Below are 20602 nucleotides of genomic sequence, written 5' to 3' on the forward strand. Positions count from 1 at the left end.
ACAGAAACCCTATCGTTTCCTCAATTTCATCATCCCATCCACGCTCGCACCGACCCGACCATACCACAGCGCGCCAAGTCGTCGTAAACTCTGAAAAAATAGGCGGGCGCCAACCCCCTCTCCGCCGCCCCCCGGGTTGCACCGACCGACGAAAAACGTCAAGAAGTTACAGTTGCACTTGTGCACACACACACATACACACAGTTTACCGACATATTTCCAGACAAGCGATACATCTATAAATAACCCGACCGTGTGTTTATAAACATCCGTTCGCGAGGAACCCCTGCCGGCGCGTCTCTCTGCCCCCGATCGCACCGGCCCGACCGTTCGAAATTCGCGCCTTACCGCCATTGGTCCTCCGAGCCGGATAGGCGCGTTGCTCGCGAGGGCGATCGAAGTCGGCCGAACGTCCGCTCCGCCGTACACAGTCAGTGCTGTCGAGCAGCGGACATGATAGCTTCCTCTCCCCGTTACGGACTCTGTTGGTTGCCTAATACAAGTGTTCTCGGTATACACAACGGCGGCGGGGGTGTGAACCACCACCAGCAGCAGCAGCAGCTTCACCAAAGGCCGGGCGTCGTGTCTAACGTGAGCGTGAACGCGTCATCTGCTGCGGCCAAGTACTTCGGTCGTTTGGTGTGGAATCAGCAGTGTTTTTTGACGATAGGACAGACGCAAACGTACACCACTCCGTATGTCGGAGTTTGGAATAGTTTCGCTATATTTCAGCCGACCACCCAACCCTTTACTATGGAAACAAGGTACATGTCGATTTTGAGTAACTTGTGTATGATTCAGTAGGGTGGGCGTTTTCTGGAAGATTATTATTGTTTTGGTGTGATGTTGAGCTGGAAATTTGGTTCTGGATGGTTTATGTAGGGATGTTTCTTTGGGGTGTTGCCGAGAGGAAGCAGGTCTCTAATGAATACGAAAAGATTTGAATGAAACAAAACTATAAGAAACAGTAATCATTCCTTCACGTTTCAGCAAACTGGCATTTAAAATTGAAATAGGAAATTCGTCAACAGTCAAAGCTATTTTCCATAAGATCTGAAGTGGTGAAATGAAAAAAAGCTATTTTCCATATGTTTTGGTTAATAGCTCAAATTCAATAGGCTGAATTGAATAGAAAGGAATATCTACAAGAATAGTATATAAAGCAATGAATTTAGGAAGTGTCATAATATTAATGCGATATTCTCTTGTAGCAAAAGAAACTAACTTCAATCTTATAATTAGAGTTGAACAACTTATGTATTCGTTAGGAAAAGTTTCGCTATATTTCAACCAAACCTCTTCACTATTGAAACAATTATGAAGGGTGTTGCTATGGAAAGGAAATCTCTCAGAAACGGTTGAAATTTCTCCATATTCTAGCAAAAAGGCATTGAAAATTGATATGCAATATTCGGTGAAGTCAAAGCTATTTTCCATATGTTTTGGTTAACTCAACTTTGGTTAGCTCAACTTGAACAAGTCAGGATCATTTCAAGAAACATGAAAATTTTCTTTTCAATAAGCTGAATTGAATAGAAAAAAATATCTACAAGAATAACATATAACAATGAATTTAGGAAGGGTAATAATATTGATGCCATATTCCCGAGTAGCAACAGAACATAACTTCAATCTTATAATTAGAGTCTTTGGGCGATACCTCATGAAGTCAAAACTATTTTCCATATGTTTGGTTTATAGCTCAACATGAACAAGTCAAGATCATTTCAAGAAACTTGACTATTTTCTTTTCAATAGGCTGAATTGAATAGAAAACAATATCTAGGAGAATAACATATTCCATATGTTTTGGTTAATAGCTCAACTTGAAAAAGTCACGACCATTTCAAGAAATCTAAAAATTTACTTTCCAATAGACTGAATTGAACAGAAAAGAATATCTACGAAAATAACATAATAGCAGTCAATTTAGAAAATATCATAATATTAATGCGATGTTCTCTTGTAGCAACAGAACATAACTCCAATCCTATAATTAGAGTTGCACAAGAGCTTTTTGTTTGGGCAATACCTTATGGATTTGTCATGAAAAGTTTCGCTATATTTCAGCCAAACCCTTTACTATTGAAACAATTATGAAGGGTGTTGCGATGGGGAGTAAGTCCCTAATGAATGCCTTCTTGTCAATGGTTTCTCATCGTCATATATTTGATTGAAACAATGCCCTCAGAAACAGTAAACAATTCTCCAGATTCAAGCAACCAGGCAGTGAAAATTGAAATGCAAAATTCAGAACCACCAGAAATCTACTTAGATTCTTTTTGATGGGCTGAATTGAATCGAAGAGATACTAGATTGGCATATAGCAATGAGTATAGAAGTGGTGACAAACCTGATTTTTTCATTCAGTTTTTCAGAATTAATGCAATATTCCCTTTTAACTAGAGTACGTAGTTCAGATCTTATGATTGCAGTTGAATTAACGTCTTTCTGGTGATTTGGTCACCCTTTTTGCATTCATGTAGAATATTTTCGCTATGCTTTAGCCTCGATTTTAGCCTACATTCAAACCCTTTAATATAGAAATGGAGTTTCGCTTTGGCTGTGGAGGACACTTTGGAGGTCTTATGAAGACCTCCAAGATGTAGCAAGTCACTAATGCATACCTTTCGCTCCTATTGTCAAAGATTTGAATAATATAGAACTTTCAGAATCAGTCGAAATTTCTTCAGATTCCAACAAACAAAAAGAGTGAATAAAGATGAAAAATTGGTTAAAATCAAGGCTTTTTTTCATATTTTCTAGTCAATAGCTCAAGTTGAACAAGTCAGAACTATTTTCAGGAACCGAATCATTTTCTTTCCAATTCAATCGAAAAGAATACGTTTCATCATTCAGGTAGTCGGAATTAATGCAAATTTTGGAGTTGAGTCTTCGTTCAGAATAGAATCGCTATATTTCAGTGGACCACTCAACTCTTCACGATATAAACAGGGTATATGTCGATTTTTCTTTGGCCATGGATACTTTGTTAGTCTTATGGAAGATGTTACTAAGATATAGCGAATCCCTCATGAATTCTTTTCGCTTGTGATTTCTCATTGTCAAAGATTAATATGAAACAAAATCCTCTAGACACAATATAAAAATCGTATCAGTTGAAACCTTATTATCTTCTTTTCATTAGGCATTATTGAATCGAAAGGAATATCTACGAGAATAACATATTACAATGATTTTATGAAGTGGTGACAAATCTCTTCATTCTGAAAATAAAATAGGGATATAAAAGAGACAACAATTAGCGACCATTTCTTTGTGTATCTTAAGCAGCTTGTCGCCAAATGAAACAATCTAATGATCCGTTTTTGCTAGTGGTACTCATCCTACTCACAAACAGAATAAAACTCTCGCAAAGGGTATAATTCTTCCAAATTTAAATCGCTTCAAATATTTTCCCATTGAATATTATTTGGTATTTACTCCTAATCTGAATAAAGGAGAACGATAACAAAGGAGCAGATTCCCTTCCAATTGCACAAAACGCTGAAACTGAAATGGATATCCTTTGATTGAAATAAGCTCAAGATTCCTTTGTGCACGTATTTATCTCACATAATTCATTTCGTATGAATAATGTTTGGAAAATATCCTTTTCTCCAACCGGACAATCAGATGGAAAATGGAAAAGTTTTCTATTTAGATTATTCGAAATCGTATGGAATCATAATTAAGTAGTAAAAACAGCTCTATTTCTCATCGAAAAAATTAGTCGAAAAAAGTAAACTATCAATCCCTGAATGTTTTTCCCTGAAATTTCTGTCTGCCAAGACACAAACGAAAGTTCAACGAAAATATAATGTAGTCAAATTTCATATTTTTTTCTTTCTGGTTCGCGATCAATCTTAATTTAAAACGACACAGATTCATTATTTTTTTGCTAATCATTCTCCATATCCGCTTAATTTTTGTCAAAATATGCTGCCCTGGGAACGTATCAAACTTTATACTCCATAAAAAAACTTTTAATAGCTACTCGTATCAACGGTCTCTCTCCGAAATGAACATCTCAGAAATGGAGTTTGCAAAATTCAGCATACTGGCTATATAAATCAAAGAGGATAGCTGCCAGACGAATGGGTTGCAATCTGAACAAGTGCCAGAATGATGAATCAGTCTCCACTTTTGAACTGTCGTTTATTTCCCGAAATGCCGTATGAAAATGTTGGATCTAATATCATTCGAAACTTTTCATCAGTTTTAGATGTTCAAAATTGAGTACCTGCTTCGAGTTCGGTTTGAATCGTCCGCCACTGGATGAGTGTCAACAAATTTAGGAAGAAAATTGCGAATTCGATATAAGATTTTTGTTATTCACTTTCTCGACAAAAAAAAAATTAATTCTGAACTAGTTTAAGCTCTTGAAATTACTTCTACTTACTTAAATTCTCTGTTTATAGGGAGCATACGTCATTTTCAGTTAGCAAATTTTGTCCCCAACATGAACTATCAAATTTGACATAAAGCGCGCGGAAATGAAAATATATCAGTGATACGATATATCACTCAATTCGCGAGTGTCTCCACAAAGAACGCTCTTCTTAGGTCCCATAGTGAATCAATGTTTCATATTAACTCATAATATATTTATATAAATATCTAAATATATCAGAAATTCAGAAAACAAACTTCAAGCACGCCAAACGACGTGAAACAACTGATGACATTAGGAGAGCAAAAGTTGTCAAACCTTGAATTTCAGCAGGTAGATACAGAAAATAATAAATATTCTGCTTATTATAAATTCGTCAATTAGGACAAATATCGGTTTCCAAATATTCAAATTTGCATATTAATCGGGAATCACTTGAATAAATATATTTCATTCAATATAATATACATTCATAACGATTTAGTAAAATTGTGGATTTGAAAATATATCACAATCCGACAACGTAATATATCCATGTTGGGGACATGTATATACTTAAATAGATGAGTATACTTCCTCTATCTATGATTAATCCTCTATGGGTTTTCCAATAAGAGGTTTCATAGCCATATAACTATATTTTATTTGATTCTTTCGACTATCTCCATTTAAATCGATTGTGAAAATAATTAGTAGCCTATAAGGCAATGCTAACATTTTTTGACCAAGAAACAAAGCAATTCAAGATCTCATCATCGAGAAAATTCTTAAGGATTCTACAACAAACTCAGAGTGGAAATAGCACACATATATGAGTAAAAACTTTTTTCTGCTACAACCGAAATCTCGAACAGCTGGACTTCACAACGTCCATAACGTATATCTTATGAAATTTACATCAATCAGAAACGTTGACACTGTAGTCTATTCTTCAATCTTGCGTTTCATCATGTAGAGAGAGTGTATAGTTTGACGAAATCCCATAACGTACTTCTGAAAGCCCCTATGCAATAACACGTCCGTCGGAAAATTTCCCACAGGAATAATGAGATTTTCGAATCTACCCTCATAGTTAACATTTGAATCCGAAATGAATTGTTCGGAACTCGCCCTATTCATCTCTGTGTCCAGTATGCAAATTGTGAAAACCGCAATGCAATGACCATTTGGTTTTACATCGGTAGGAAAATTCATTCGGTATATATCGCGTTCGGGAAACACCGCAAATTTTTCATGGAACTGCATTATTTCCCCGTCATTTCATTTCCCGTACCTCCACTATAATGGTATTAATAATAATAAGGGTCTTTGTTGTATGAATCAATCGAGCTGGCCAGGGTGGTAGTCAAAGGATTTCAGCGGCGTACAATGTAGATACTGGGAAATTTATTGGAAGAGATTTTTAGGCAGGTTTCGAGCTCGAAGATACCGAGATCTTGTGATTTAACACCTTTAGACTTTTTCTTTGGGGACTCTTGAGAGGTAAGGCCTACGCTTATTCTCCACAATTGATTCAAGATGGAAGTCGTGAAGTTGTCGAAAGCATACAGTCGTAAATGTGCGAATTGGCCATGGAAATTTTCATAAAGAGGATATCTTGCTGCAACCGTAGCCATGGCAGCCATTCAGCCGTTTTCTATCGTTGAGGCATACTCTCCTTTTCACAATGAAATAAATATCTATTGATTTCTCTCAAAATAGCCCAAATTCCATGAATCTTCAAATAAGGAGGTAATATCTAGATGAAAAAAAAAACACATTCACATTTTCATGATTTCTCGATGTTAAGATTCGAAATATCCACAAAGAAAGTCGAAACTGAAGCTCTAACACTTCAAGCTATCAATATGTTCCATTCGGACGCCAACTAATCGACTAAGTGAAATTATTCCTTCTGTATATAACCAACTAATCGACAAAGAGAAATTATTATTTCTGTATATATGACACTGACGCCATGGATTATGCGTTGCCAGCTTCCTCCTAACCTAAACCCATCATTCGGATGCCAACTAATCTACTGAGAGAAATTATTCCTTCTTCTATTCTTGGTCGAAGAGAAACTAAGAGAAATTATTCCTTTTGTATATATAACACTGACGTCATTGATTATACGTTGCCAACTCTTCTTTTAGCCTAAACACTTCATTCGGACGCCAACAATCGACTAAGTGAAATTATTCCTTCTGTATATAACTGTCCTAACCGAAATCCATCATTCGGACGCCAACTAATCGACTGAGAGAAATTATTCCTTCTGTATATAACTTCATATAACCAACTAATCGACTAAGAGAAATTATTCCTTCTGTATATAACTGTATATAACTAACTAATAATAAAAATAATATTAATGCCTTTATTGAAAAGAAAAAATATTACAATTCCAAGGAAAAACATCAGAAAAGAATCAATAACAGGGCGGAGTTCAGATGGTGATGAAGCAAAACACCCCTGCTCTTCCACTCAAACCCTGACGAAAAATGTATGAAAAAAAAACCTTCACACAAATAATCCACTTAGAAAAATTATTCCTTCTGTATATATAACACTGACTCCATTGATTATGCATTGCCAGCTCTCTCCTAACCTAAACCCATCATTCGGACGTCAACTAGTCGACTGAGAGAAGTTATTCCTACTGTATATAACTGTATATATCTAACTAATCGACTTAGAGAAATTATTCCCTCTGTATATATAACACTGATTTCATTGATTATGCATTGCTAGCTCTCTCCTAACCTAAACCCATCATTCGGACGTCAACTAGTCGACTGAGAGAAATTATTCCTACTGTATATAACTGTATATATCTAACTAATCGACTTAGAGAAATTATTCCCTGTGTATATATAACACTGATGCCATTGATTATACGTTTCCAGCTCTTCTCCTAACATAAACCCATCATTCGGCGTAAAACTGTCCGTCAACCGGCGTGCAACTAGCTGGGGGAATTGTAATTAGTTGTGTCCATAGCGAAGCTGCAAAACGCGCGCACATAGAACGAATGTATCCGACGCGCCAGTTTGATATTTGCGATTTCGAATATGAATTGATAATGGGCTGTCTAAACCCGATGCCGGCCTGTCTGCCAGACAAGAAATTGACGTTAAATCAATTTACAGCCCGAGTCATGGCCGTATACGCGCTGTTTATTCTGCTAATATTCCGCCTGTGTACCTATATCTGGATTCCTCCCTCCGTCTGCGTACATCGGAATTGTTTTAGCGATGTTACCCTCCGGCCATCGTTGTGGCGGTTTTATTTGCCGAAATATTCGCGTACGCCGTAACTTGCCGTATTTTCGTTTCTGCTGTTGTTTTTCGCGTATTTACGCGATCCTGCTGCGATCGTGTTTTATTTACTCGGCGAGTTTCTGCGTCTCGTACCAAGAGTGTAATCCTCGATTTTTGCAACTGTTTCCATTGTTCGCGTAGACTAGAGGGTTGCTAATTGGTATTGCGCCGTTTCTCGTTATTCGCGAGCCACGATTGTTTGAACTCGGCAGTTTTTTCTGTCGAGTATAAATTTTTCGATTTAATTAAATCTTGCACTTTCATTGATATACCTATCTTTTGAAATGGCCTAAATGGTTTAGGAACTGAATTGCCCACAGATCAATAGAGCCGATAATATGTTTTTCTCCGATTGACAGCAAATATTGATTTTGCTGACTCATATCAATCAGCAAAGTATTACTTTTCCTGCCTAGGCAGCAGAGTGATTATTCTCAATGCGAATCAAACATTCGACATTCTCTGACAATCAATATTTTTTGCCGGTATTTGGTGGGACCAGCTCGGCGTAGTGTATTATGAATTGTTAAAACCGACTGAAACAACCACAGGTGATTTTTATCGAACGCAATAACTGCGTTTGAGCCGAGCATCGAAAGACAAATGGTCGCAATACAACGAGAGACATGATAAGTGATTTTACAGCATGACAATGCTCGACCCCATGTTGCGAAAGTGGTCGAAACATACTTGGAAACGTTGGAATGGGAAGTTCTACCCCACCCGCCGTATTCTCCTCGGACTATCACTTCTAAAAATGACACACAGCCTGACTGACCAGCACTTCCGTTCTTATGAAGAAGTAAAAAATTTGATCACTCCAAAAGATGACCAGTTTTTGATGTGAGAAAGTAGTGTCAAGCGATGGACAATACTTAGAATCATAAATGTTGAACAAGTTTTTTACAATAATGCCTCGAATTTTGAAAAAAAAATGCCGGAAACAAAGTTGTACGCCTATGTACATAAATCCGATGATAAATTCAGTTGAATTGAATTGAATGAATTATGTTGCGTTTCATGAAATCGTAAGAAACTTAATCATTCAGTAAGACGTACAAAACTCTCTGTATTCGCATCAAAGCAACAGAAGACAGGAAAAACACGCCATACTCCCAATTCGTTTAAATGATACCAACATAACAACTCCGCACAACAGATGCACGCGATGACGACGCGCGATACTAAAACATTAATTCCGCCATAATAAACTTCTCCCGAACACCTTCATATATCGTGCCCAGGAGCCGGGACTACCGCCCACGTCCCCGACGCCCGTATATGGGCGTCATAGCGCTACATGTCGTATTTTCAGATTAAGACCTAATAGTGACAGATGACAACACCCCAGCGACACGAGATACGGGCGCGTAGACGACCGTCGCGTGCAGCGCCATCTGTAGAGGGCGCGGTCTGGACCATACGGAGGATTGAATAATGCGCGCATATGAATATCGGCCTGTGCTGGCGCGATTCGGTAGAATCGGATGCCTTCGATCTGTAATTGGCCTTCTTGTATGTATACACGGGCTATTATCGATTTGCGGCCAATAAAGGGCTTAATTTCTGAGGCGATTTGGGGATTGGTGTCGGTGTAGATGGCGCTGCAAGCTGTGCTTTTGCGAAATACGTAGTTTATGTATGTGTGTTTGTAATGTTAGCATTCCTCAAATAAAAAGGTTTTTGATTCATAAAAGTCGGTCGATGAAATGACTACTGTTCTCAAAGCTGACTCGACATTTGTAATTATTTGAATTTTTTATACAGTTAAAATTTGTGCCAAAACTTTCGAGACTAACGTTAGCAAATCCGAAAATGATTACAGTATCGCGGGTTTTCGTAACTGTAAAAGCATCTCTGGAAAATTGTCTTTCAACAGGAGCTGAAGATGCTGGCGTTGATAAAAAATCCTGTTAGGCCATTTTAGCCAAGTTTGATAAGATATTTCCGAAACTACCAAAATCTACCAAAAGATTCCATAGAAATGTGAGAAAACTACCAATAAAGTCACACTGGCGTATGCTTCAGTCTCTCGGAGCTCGAGTAATATCAACCCTGTGTAATAATGATACTACGATCAACGAGTTGATCAGTCGATGAAAGTCTTGAGTTCCTTCGCAAATATATCTTATCAGTGACAAGGAAATTTGGCGTTCGGAATGGAGTTCTAGTGATGTCTTCAACAAAAGTCTAATCGTTGATCCTTCAGAGAAAGTTCTAGGTTTCAATCTTCCTAGGAAATTTTGGTGTATTTCAAATCTATTAGGATTAGTCATGGTAGTTGTAATAGTATACTCTTCAAATGGCATTCTATTGAAAGCCCACTATGTGAGTGTGGTGTAGAAGAAACCATTGACCACTTGGTGAATATTTGTCCAATTTGTAAATTGCGTCATCAACTTTTGGTGAACAGGAAAGATGGAGAAGATTATGTTTGGATGAAATAGAACCCCTTCAATATAAATATGTCAGCATATTTTGGAAACAAATAAACAAAACAATCGCACTATACCTGTATGGGGAGACAGAGTTTATGCTGAGGTTTTTATCTGTACTCTTGTAACATACGTTGAAATGTAAGATCACATTTCCTTTGCTAATCTTCTTCTTCGTCAGCCATCAGCTATCCACTCCTGAACATAGACGAAGTTCTCTATTTCTAAAAATGGAGTTGATTAGTATATGGAGGAAAGAAACTGTGACAGATGGAGAGAACTTGGAGAGGTCTATGTTCGGGAGTGGATAGCTGGTGCCGGATGAAGAAGAAGAAGATGAGCACAGGAAATGTACCAAGATTGATCTACATATGCTTTATTGTTTGAAGTAAACAGATAGCCTTATAATGGAACGGTCACCCATCCAGATACCGACCTCACCCACCCCTGCTTCACTACCCTACGGGAACGAGCGCTCGAAAACTTCTCGACATGAGTACCGCCACCGTCGAAACGTGTACCAGCCGCCTTAATTACATCTCGAGGAAATTGGAATTCGCGCGATTGTCTTCCGCGGCGGCAGCTGATGCCGAAGATGCGATGCGCGTCATCCTGTTAAATTATTCGTGAACTCTCATAGTCGAAAACGAGCCAGGTCGTAGGATACCGTGACCCGAAGGATCAAGCGATGCCAGCGACGTCGATGAAATATTCAACGCGTACCGAACCCGAGTTCATGAATCGAAGTGTCGGATAATTATAGGATCGGAACTTTGTGAATTTGGGATGAGGAGGAAATTTTCTACGAGATGGTTAGTAGGGGAGAGAAGCGATCAAAAACAGACCGCCGGCGGGGATTTTGCTACTTTTTATGAGAGGTTTAAAGTGGCGCCTAAATATTTGGTTTAGAGGAAGTAGGGGCCTGCATAATTTTTTAGGGCATTTTTTTTTCGATGGATTCGGTCCTTCCTTGGTGGAACTTTTTTATCAAAAGAAATATTCAATAAAAGAAGGACTGTTACTTCCTAGTTCATTTATTTGGTTACTAGTTTCGCTCAAAAACGTCCGAGCATCATCAGACCAGTCCCACTGAACTCTCAACTAGATTCGTCAATCATTAGAAAAGTACAGGGATTATTACAATAGCTCAACATTAATCTCAAACAAAATTATTATCTTCTAAAATGGCCACAATTATTTTATTCAATAAACAACTTCCTACTTGGACATCAATATTTGTACAAAACAAATATAACTAAATTACTTGATTTGCAATGGTTGCCCTCTGCGGTTTACATTCGACAAGCAGGAATATCATTCAAGAAGAAGTTACTTGAACGCCAAAACAGTTATCTATAATTCTGGTTCTTCATGGGGTGCTGATGCCAGCACTCTTCGTACGACAGCCTTGGCCTTGGTTTTTTCTGCTGATGAATACTGTTGTTCTGTTTGGTTCAATGGTGCTCATGTTCATGAAATTGATGCACAGCTTAACGTTTCTATGAGAATTATCAGTGGAACTATTAGATTTACACCTTTACATTGGTTGCCAGTGCTATCACATTTACTTCCGCCTTGTATTTGTAGACAGGTTGCAGTCAAGAAATCTTGGGATAAATTTTATTTCTATGCGAACTTATTTCCAATTGTATCTTACCTCGTAGATACTAGAACTGCCAGTTTAAAGTCATGCAAACCTTTATGGATTAATACTTTCCTTCAATCTAATGATAGTGACAAGGTAATTTGACGTTCGTACTGTTCTTGTAATGTATTCAACAAAAGTTTATCATTGACCCTCAGAGAAAGTTCTAGGTTGCAATCGTCCTAGGAAAATTTGTTGCTTTTCAAATCGACTTGGGACTGGCCATGGTCGTAATAGTAAGCTCTTCAAATGGAATTTCATTGATGGCCTACTACTATGTGAGTGTGGTGTAGAAGAAATCATTGAGCACTTGGTGAATAGTTGTCCAATTTATAAATTTCAGGTGGTTTACAAGCTGTCCATTCAGTTTCAGATTCTTTTTCAGAATGGGTCGCTTACTTCAAATCAAGATAGAGAATTATTGTCTTTTTTCTGTGTTTAACTATTCCCCCAATAGTTTCAATTTTCAATTCTTCCCTTATTTGTTGGTTGGCTATATACCATGGGGCGACAACCGTTGTTCTGATTACCGTATTTAGTGTACTTTATAACTGATCTTTCTTGTTGTCTTTTGTATTATACCAGATTCCTCCTGCATTAGTAATGCATATTTTTATTATCTTCAGGCTGTTTTTTAAGGAAAGTTTTCTTTTTCGATTGAGCTGCTGGTACAGTCTCCCGTGCAATTACCTTGCCTTTTTTCGGTTTTCTTCTATCTGTTTGTTAAAGTTCATTCTTTCAGCTGAAAAAATCCCAGACATTTTGCTCCCTTTTTCCATTCTATAGTCAGATTTTCTCTTTTGACGTTTGCTGCTTTCTCTTTCTCTACCGTTGTTCCTCCGAAGTAGATTGCAACTGTTTTTCATGTATTCACTTTGAACCTCTATTTCTTGAAGTATTCCCTTAGTTCATCTAGGTCTATCTCTAACTGCTCTAACTACTTGTTTTCCGCATTCTACTTTGATAGTAAATAGCGGTGTCATCTGCAAACTGGGATATCTTGCATCTATTCATTTTTGGTATGTCTGCCATGTATAAGTTGAACAGCAGCGGTCCTATCACCGATCCTTGGGGTACTCCGGCTATAATTTATCTAATCGTCATCGATATTCATTCTAAATGTTCTATTCGACAGGTACGATTGTACTAAACACATAAGTTTGGTTGGAAATTTCATCAACTTCATTTTGTATATCAGACTTTGATGCTACATTTTATCAAATGCCTTTTCTATAATGTTGAATTCGATGAACCCAGCCTTATAAATCTACAAAGGTTCACATCGCGGCGTGGCCTGTGGTGACATTGACAGAGTAAGTAAGATTGATATTCTAAGAGGTGCCGTTCTGCGGAGTATTTGGCAGCGTGTGGCGCCATCCTCCGGCCTTATAAGTACTCACACTAATAATTACCCAAAATAGGGCCACCACGTTAATGAGACCTATTTCTTCGTGGTGGAAGACAATTTCTCCTGACGATTCCGTCTGTCAGAACCGGCCAGACCCGACCGTCTCCAGCACAGACAAGACTTTCGCAGCGTCGTTCTTACCGTCGTTGGAACGGGTTCTTTCGTAGCCGGGCGTCACTCACGGCGTGGTCGCTGCTCCCCTCGCGGTGTCGAGCGAGCGGAATTATTGACCCTGGGAGCGCCAGACAAAGGAGTATCGCCCATTGTTTTCGGCCGGCGGTGGCGGTCGGTGTCTGCCTCGCGTTTTCACTTTCTCGGCCTCGACATGCGAGGGAGGAGGGCGTGGAAGGACTTCCGAGGAGTTTCCGCGACGGTGACGCACGGGCCAAGCCGTATTATTGGCGTTTATTTCGGGGGAAAATAGGGAAGTGTGGGTTGCGCGAGGAGGTTTATGTTGTGATTCATATTTTGGCGACCTACTTTGCGGCCAATAAAAACTGTATTCCAAAACCCTCGAAAGATGTCTTCTAGAGATCATTATACAGACATTGTAAAACTTTTTTCCATAAGCATAAGTAAGCTAACGCTTCGATACAAAAAACTCTACGTATTTGGTGTGTGATCTGAATTACAAGTTTCCTTTAAAAAATTAGAAACCCAGCGAACCTATATTTGATCTCAATATCTGAAAAACTTAAAGAACTATGAAGTAAAAAATCTTGAAACATTAATGTTCTATTGTAAAGAAGTTTTTTCAGACACATGTTTATGGAAAAAAGTCTTATTTTGACCTGAAAAATACGTCCCTGAAATGTTGATATTGAATTGTGAATAGGGGCTGACGGTTTGGCTTCATTTCCAAGCTACTTGGCTTGAGCTTGACTTGATTTCAAGTCAAGTAGTAGTTCTTCAATCTCAAGTCCAGTATTTATTTATCAAGTACTTGAATCATATCGAGCTACTTGATTTTTAGCAGTTTTATTGTGTAGTTTCACATCAATAAAAAAATGATGAAATGAGAAGGAACCTTGCAAAAATACTCTTATTTATTAAACTTATTATATAAAAGAATCTAAAATATCAACTCTTTTAAAATAGAAACATAAATTAAATCACTCTAAATCATAACAAAATAGACAATAATAAACAAAATAAAGTTCCTTAATAATTTTGCTCATATGGATGAGTAAATTGTATGAAATGAATTGAGAAACCTCCAGGCTTTGTTTGATTTCATAATTTTCCATCCATGATCTATAACACATGAGACATCTTCTAGATTTGTCGCCTAACCTATTGCGGGTTTTTGTTACTCTAAGAGCGCGCGTAAATTGTCTTTCAACGTGAGCTGAAGATGCTGGTGTTGATAAAAATCCTTAACCATTTTGGCCAAGTTTGGAAAGATATTTCTGAAACTACCAAAATCTACCAATAGATTCAATAGAAAGGTGAGAAAACTACTAATAAAGTCACACTGGAGAATGCTTCAGTCTCTCGACGCTCGAGAAATCCCCTTATTTAGTCTAATTGCGCACGAGATTGCAGAAGTATATACCGTGCGACGCGTACATATCAAGCTCAAGTAATATCAAGTATCTTGATATCAAGTCAATCAATAAATATCTAAAATCAAGTCATGTCAAGCTCAAGTATGTAAGTTTTCACGAGCTTGATTTTCAAGTCAAGTAGTTGGACAAAACGGCAAGTTACTTGGCATTGTTGAATCCCTGAGAAACACAATCAAGAGAGTTACATCCCTACATAATGCCGGTTCTGAACGAGGTTTGAAACAATGAAATTTTCTGTAGTTCTTTCAAATGCAAAACATTTCCATCGTTGTGGAGAATAGGAATACTCTTTGTTGTTGTGCGTAGATATTTTGTAATCGTCACGGTAACACTAGCCTTCCGCTTCCACGCGATACCCCAAGTGTGAACTTCCTAGGACGTTTTTAAGGCTTCACATGGGAACTTGCGCTCACGAAACTCCCGATTGCACGTCGCTTTGTGGTGGATAATGTTACCAGGGTCAAAGAACTTTTCGAATCGAAGGTCTCGTTCGATAGATCGAACGGATAGATATTGTGGGAATATTCATTTCGGAACATCTGCCTTCGTTTTGAGGAAGATTGGAGTGGGAAATTCACCTGAAGTAGTAGAAATTGGAATATTTGCGAACTTGTTGTCTGTTAGTCACAAAGGTTGTTTGGATATGAGGGATGAATGCTTTTAATCAACCAGTCTTGTTTTACCAGGATAAAAAACCCATCTTTCAAAATTCTGAACGACATAAGTGTCAATGATGTGAAGGCGTATGGAACTATTTTGATCAAAGTTTACTTAATCTGTATGAGTGGTTGTTCGAGCCACAAGCTCTAATTAAAATTTTCTGATCGTTGATAACTAAGTGACAATTTGGCATAGTGAAGAAGCCTCCTAGGTAGAGGATAACAAATAAACATATATTTCAAAATATTTCAAAACTTTGAACAACATAAGTGTAAATGATGTGAAGGCCTATGGATCGATTTTTCTCAAATTGGATCTAATATTCGTATGTATGTCATCAATCCGTTGATAACTGACCATCTTTTATGTGAAGCAACAATTTGACACAGTAACGAAGCCTATACTAGAAGCGACGAAAAGATAAACATATCTTCCAAAATTTTGAACTACATAGGAGTCGATGATGTGAAGACTTATGGAGCGATTTTTCTCAATCTGTGTAATTTCATTTTTATTTATTTACATGACTGGAACCCCAACAGGATAAACGCAATAACAGAGATTCACTACGAGCCACAAACCCGAAAGGAAATGTTCTGGTCAACACTTCTTTAATAAGTAATCAGTTATCCAACTAAAGTAACCATTTCACACATTGATGAAGCCTTCAAGGTAGCAATAACAAATTAACATTTATTTTGAAATTCTGAACGACATAAGTGTCAATGATGTAAAGGCGTATAGAGTGATTTTGATCAAAGTTTACCTTATCTGTATGTTCGGGTTGTTTATAACTAAGTGACAACTTGGCACAGTTAAAAGGCCTCCTAGAGAGAGGATACCGGATTAACATGTTTCAAAATTTTGAACGACGTAAGGTTCAAAAATGTGAAGAATTTTGGAGCGATTTTCCTCAATCTTTGTAATTTGAAGTTCGAGCTACAAACCCGAAAGGAAATGTTGTGATCAACAATTCATTAATAAGTATACACTAACTAAAGTTTCGAGACTCTGAACGACATAAGTGTCAATTATGTGAAGGTGTATAGAGTGATTTTGATCGAAGTAGACCTAATCTGTATGTTCAGGTCGTTCATAATTAAGTGACAATTTGGCACAGTAAAAAATATTCCTCTAGAAGGATTAGAGAGGATACCGGATTAACATATGTTTCAAAATTATCTGAAGGCTTATGGAACGATTTTGCTGAGAGTAAATCTAAAATGTATGTAATCGGTTCGTTGATAAAAAGAGTTCTCTATGTGAAGCAACAATTTCACGCAGAGACGAAGCCACCTACACCCAGTAAAGAAGCCTCCTACTGGGAGAGGCGATAAAATAAACACATCTTCCAAAATTCCTAACGACATAAGTGTCACCGATGTGAAGGCGTACTCAACAATTTCCCTCAAACTAAACCCAGCGTTACGAAACGTCGAACGTAAAACTTTTCAAGTTCGTTCACACCCACGTGGCACCCAGATAGATACGCAGTTGTCGTTATTCATTAATTCGTTTTTAATAACCCTTTGTCGAGGAGGAATCGCGCCAGATGTCACAATTAAACAGCCTGCTACGCGTCGTAATCGCGTACAAAAATAGTCTACGTTGCCGGGATGCCTGAGGCGGACAATTTACAGAGTTAATTTCAAAACGGCATTCTCCGAAGATTTCTGGTGCATTGGTCTCTTGCAGCGAGATGGTATTTTCGTTGCCTACACGTGTTCTCTCTCTCTGTGGCTTTGTGTGTGCGTACGTTTCTGTGTGTGTGTGTGTTGATGGGGTCTGTCGACCTCGTTTTTTTCCTACTCTTCAGACTTGCTTTTACTTCATGCACGAGTACTTACCGCGGTCTTTGTCTGCGTAGTCGAGGACGTCGGGTTTTTGGTCGTGTACCTTTTTGAGAGAGCTCGAGTCGATGGATGTTGTAGGTATCGTGAGGTACGGGTGGATTGGGTTTTTGCTGCGTTGTTGGTTGGGTAGAGAAAACGTAGCAGTATGGATGGAAGATTGTGAGGATGAGTGGATGATACCTGAAAATTTTCCACTTCGATTTCCTGTATCTCATAGCATATCCAACTACATAATTGAACAAAAAGGTTTCATCTCTATGATGACAGATTGGAAAATTATGAAAACTCTGACGTGATTTTAGAGACTCTTAAGTGTTCTCTCTTCTGCCAAGAGAAATCACATAGATCAAGGAGTTCCTCCTAATTGCGAGAAGAAAGGACGCAAAGTCTGTAAAAATTAAAAATAATGTGGATAATACAAAATTCGAAGTTAAGTGCTCAAGATTCCTGTACACCTTAGTTACACGAATGAAGAAAAGGCTGAAAAACTTTAAGCAGTCCCTTCCCTCGAGTCTTCAAGTGAAAGAAGTTAAATGTTCATCTAAATACAGGGTTTTTCGCTGAGTTTCGTTTCGCTATGAAAAAAAACATGAGAAATCTATGGATGTTTGTTTCATTGTCAAAAGAAAGGCGTGCCATTAACGATGGTGAACGATATCAGCCTAAAGGGTGCTACAGTTGTAGCCCCTCATCTTTTCCATATAATTCTTCAATACCAATTCGCAAATATGTTGCAGTGTATCCTCGATAGCTCTTGTCTTGAATCGATTGTGGAGCATTGGAATGGACGTTATCGTTCTAATGGCCCCAAAGGTGTTAGTCCTCAAGTATCTGAGACCAATTATGATCACCTCTTCGAAAATGTATCTATTTTATTTATTGAATCCCTTACAAACACCATGTAGATAGTAATTACATGTAAAGTTAAAACTACAGAAAGAATGAAAATAACAGTTGAATATACAGAAGAGAAAATAAAACGGTCAGGAACTTCTCAATGCAAATACAAAATTACGATTGTTTCGCTGCTTGTGTGGATCTTAGCGCCATCTTGTTGAAAACAAACATTAAGATCTAATGCAATGATAAGATACAGGATACAACAGCAATACTTGAAATCGAATCAAGCTCAGGTCAATTAGTAGTTTTTCAATCTCAAGCCAAGTATTTATTCATCATGTACTTGAATCATTTCAAGCTGCTTGATTTTTAGCACTATTATTGTGTAGTGTCACATCAATAAAAATGATGAAATGAGAGAACCTTGCTAAAAACCCTTTTGTTAATTAAACATATTGTATAAAAGAATCGAAAGTATCTACTTTTTTGAAATAGAAACATGAATTAAATCACTATAAATCATAACAAAATAAAAAATAATAAGAAAAATTAAGTTTTCTTCTATTGAGAAACCTCCAGGCTTTTGTTTGATTTCATAATTCTCCATCCAGGATCTAAGACACATGAGGCATCTTATAGATTTGTCGCCTAACCTACTGCGGGTTTTTGTAACTGTAATAGCAACTTTGAGAAATTGTCTTTCAACAGAAGCTGAAGATGCTGGCGTTGATAAAAAATCCTCACCCATTTTGGCCAAGTTTGGAAAAATCATTCTGAAACTACCAAAACCTACCAATAGATTTCACAGAAATGTGAGAAAACTACTAATAAAGACACACTGGCGAATGCTTCAGTCTCTCGGCACTTGAAGAATCCCCTTATTTAGTCTAAGCGCGCACAAGATTGCAGAATTATATGCCGTGCGACGCGTGCATATCAAGCTCAAGTAATATCTAGTAGCTTGATATCAAGCCGGGCAATAAATATCTAAAATCGAGTCAAGTCAAGCTCAAGTATGTTATTTTTCTCGAGCTTGAGTAAGTAGTTGGTTAAAAACTCAAGTAGTTGGTTAAAAACTCAAGCTACTTGGCTTGATGAATCCCTAACAACCTAGAAAGTCTCTTTTTTCTATTTCAACGACCAAATCGATCGCCAAATCTCATTACACATTCACGACAGACCCAAATTTGTCTCATTCCGTACGCCAAACACGCAAAACACCAACTATGATGCTCTTGTTGTCAGGCGAAGATACCGAGAACGATTACGAAATTAGCTAGTTAACAATGAAGGAGAAAGGGCTTTGTTCGCGGTACGCAACAAAGGCTATTTATGTGTACCGCATTGTCTATTCGCTCGCACAATATTTCCCCTCCCGCTATGATGATGACACACGGCTCTGATCGAGCCGTAAGAGAGATCCCCAGAAGTGAATAATCTTACAGCGACTCGTTGTTTATATCAGCGACGACGACCACATCCCGTTTATCTAAGTTGGAGGCCGATTGAGATTGCTGCGTGTCAATTGAGGGAATTGGACTTTGAGTCGTCGACTTGTTCGCCTTGCTTGGAGATCGTTCCATGAAAAAAATTCAATCTGGATGATTTCAAGTCGTTGCGTGTGTGGAACGCTTTATTGTGGACACGATTGATGATTTTGAGGTTCCCAAAGGAGATTGAAGTCTCTGGTTTGTCTTAAATAGTGTTATGTCAGGTTGACTTCCCTCTTGGTTGTTGTAAATGTTGGAAATGTTAGTAAAGATTCCTACCTAAGTGAAAGAATCGAAAATATGGAAAAAAATACCCGATATCGTTCCAATTATTCATTAATCATAAATGATATACAATTTTTGCAGTCGTACAACAAGAAACTCAGACAGATAACACAAGCTAACCTTCGCATTAGCACAGTCTATCTTCTGTACCTCATGTGTTCATCTGCTTCTGTGAATTTGACATGGGAGCAGCTGAACACATACAGTGCAATATCTGGAACTGGCCTGCCAGAAAACCACACTTGGGTTTTCGTGGGGATTATTAAAATACTGACGAACGACAGACCAGAACTTTATTGTGGTACGGCACTTGGAAACATCCTTGAAAACTCTGCTAACTCAACTGGTCATCACCTCGTAACTTACTCCACTGAACTTCTCCTCTTCCCAGTTTTATACCTGGGTTGCAAACATATTTACACCGTGAGTTTCTTCTTCCTTTTCTTATTCTCTAAGTTTTATGCCTGCGCAATGGTGCCTGCACAATAATTAGGGTAGGGGAAAGATATTCTCTATTGTATCTTTTTAAGAACCTTATGAACGAGGAATTTGTATGCACAAGTACCACGAAAGACAATTGTTACGCTAATGCAGGTACAATTATATTAAATATTGTGATGACAAATTCGGCTAGACACAGACACTTATGTCTGATTGCTTTTTGTCGCCACACACACTTCGGCATAAGCCAGATCTGCATCGCCAAGAAGTTATATTCAAAGC

At 38.0% G+C, this 20602-nt stretch overlaps 1 protein-coding gene across 1 annotated transcript in view; it reads left to right on the forward strand.

The window, feature by feature from the left end:
• Positions 1 to 376: 376 nt before the first annotated feature.
• LOC123682145 (protein gustavus) overlaps positions 377 to 20602 on the forward strand; it is a 123918-nt gene continuing 103692 nt past the window's right edge. Inside the window, exon 1 of the mRNA XM_045620580.1 lies at positions 377 to 764. Coding sequence (XP_045476536.1) covers positions 454 to 764 — 311 coding nt within the window. The 5' untranslated portion in view covers positions 377 to 453. The remainder of the gene's footprint in view (positions 765 to 20602) is intronic.

Source organism: Harmonia axyridis, chromosome 6 (genome assembly GCF_914767665.1).
Source record: "Harmonia axyridis chromosome 6, icHarAxyr1.1, whole genome shotgun sequence".
NCBI classification, from domain to species: Eukaryota; Metazoa; Arthropoda; class Insecta; order Coleoptera; family Coccinellidae; genus Harmonia; species Harmonia axyridis.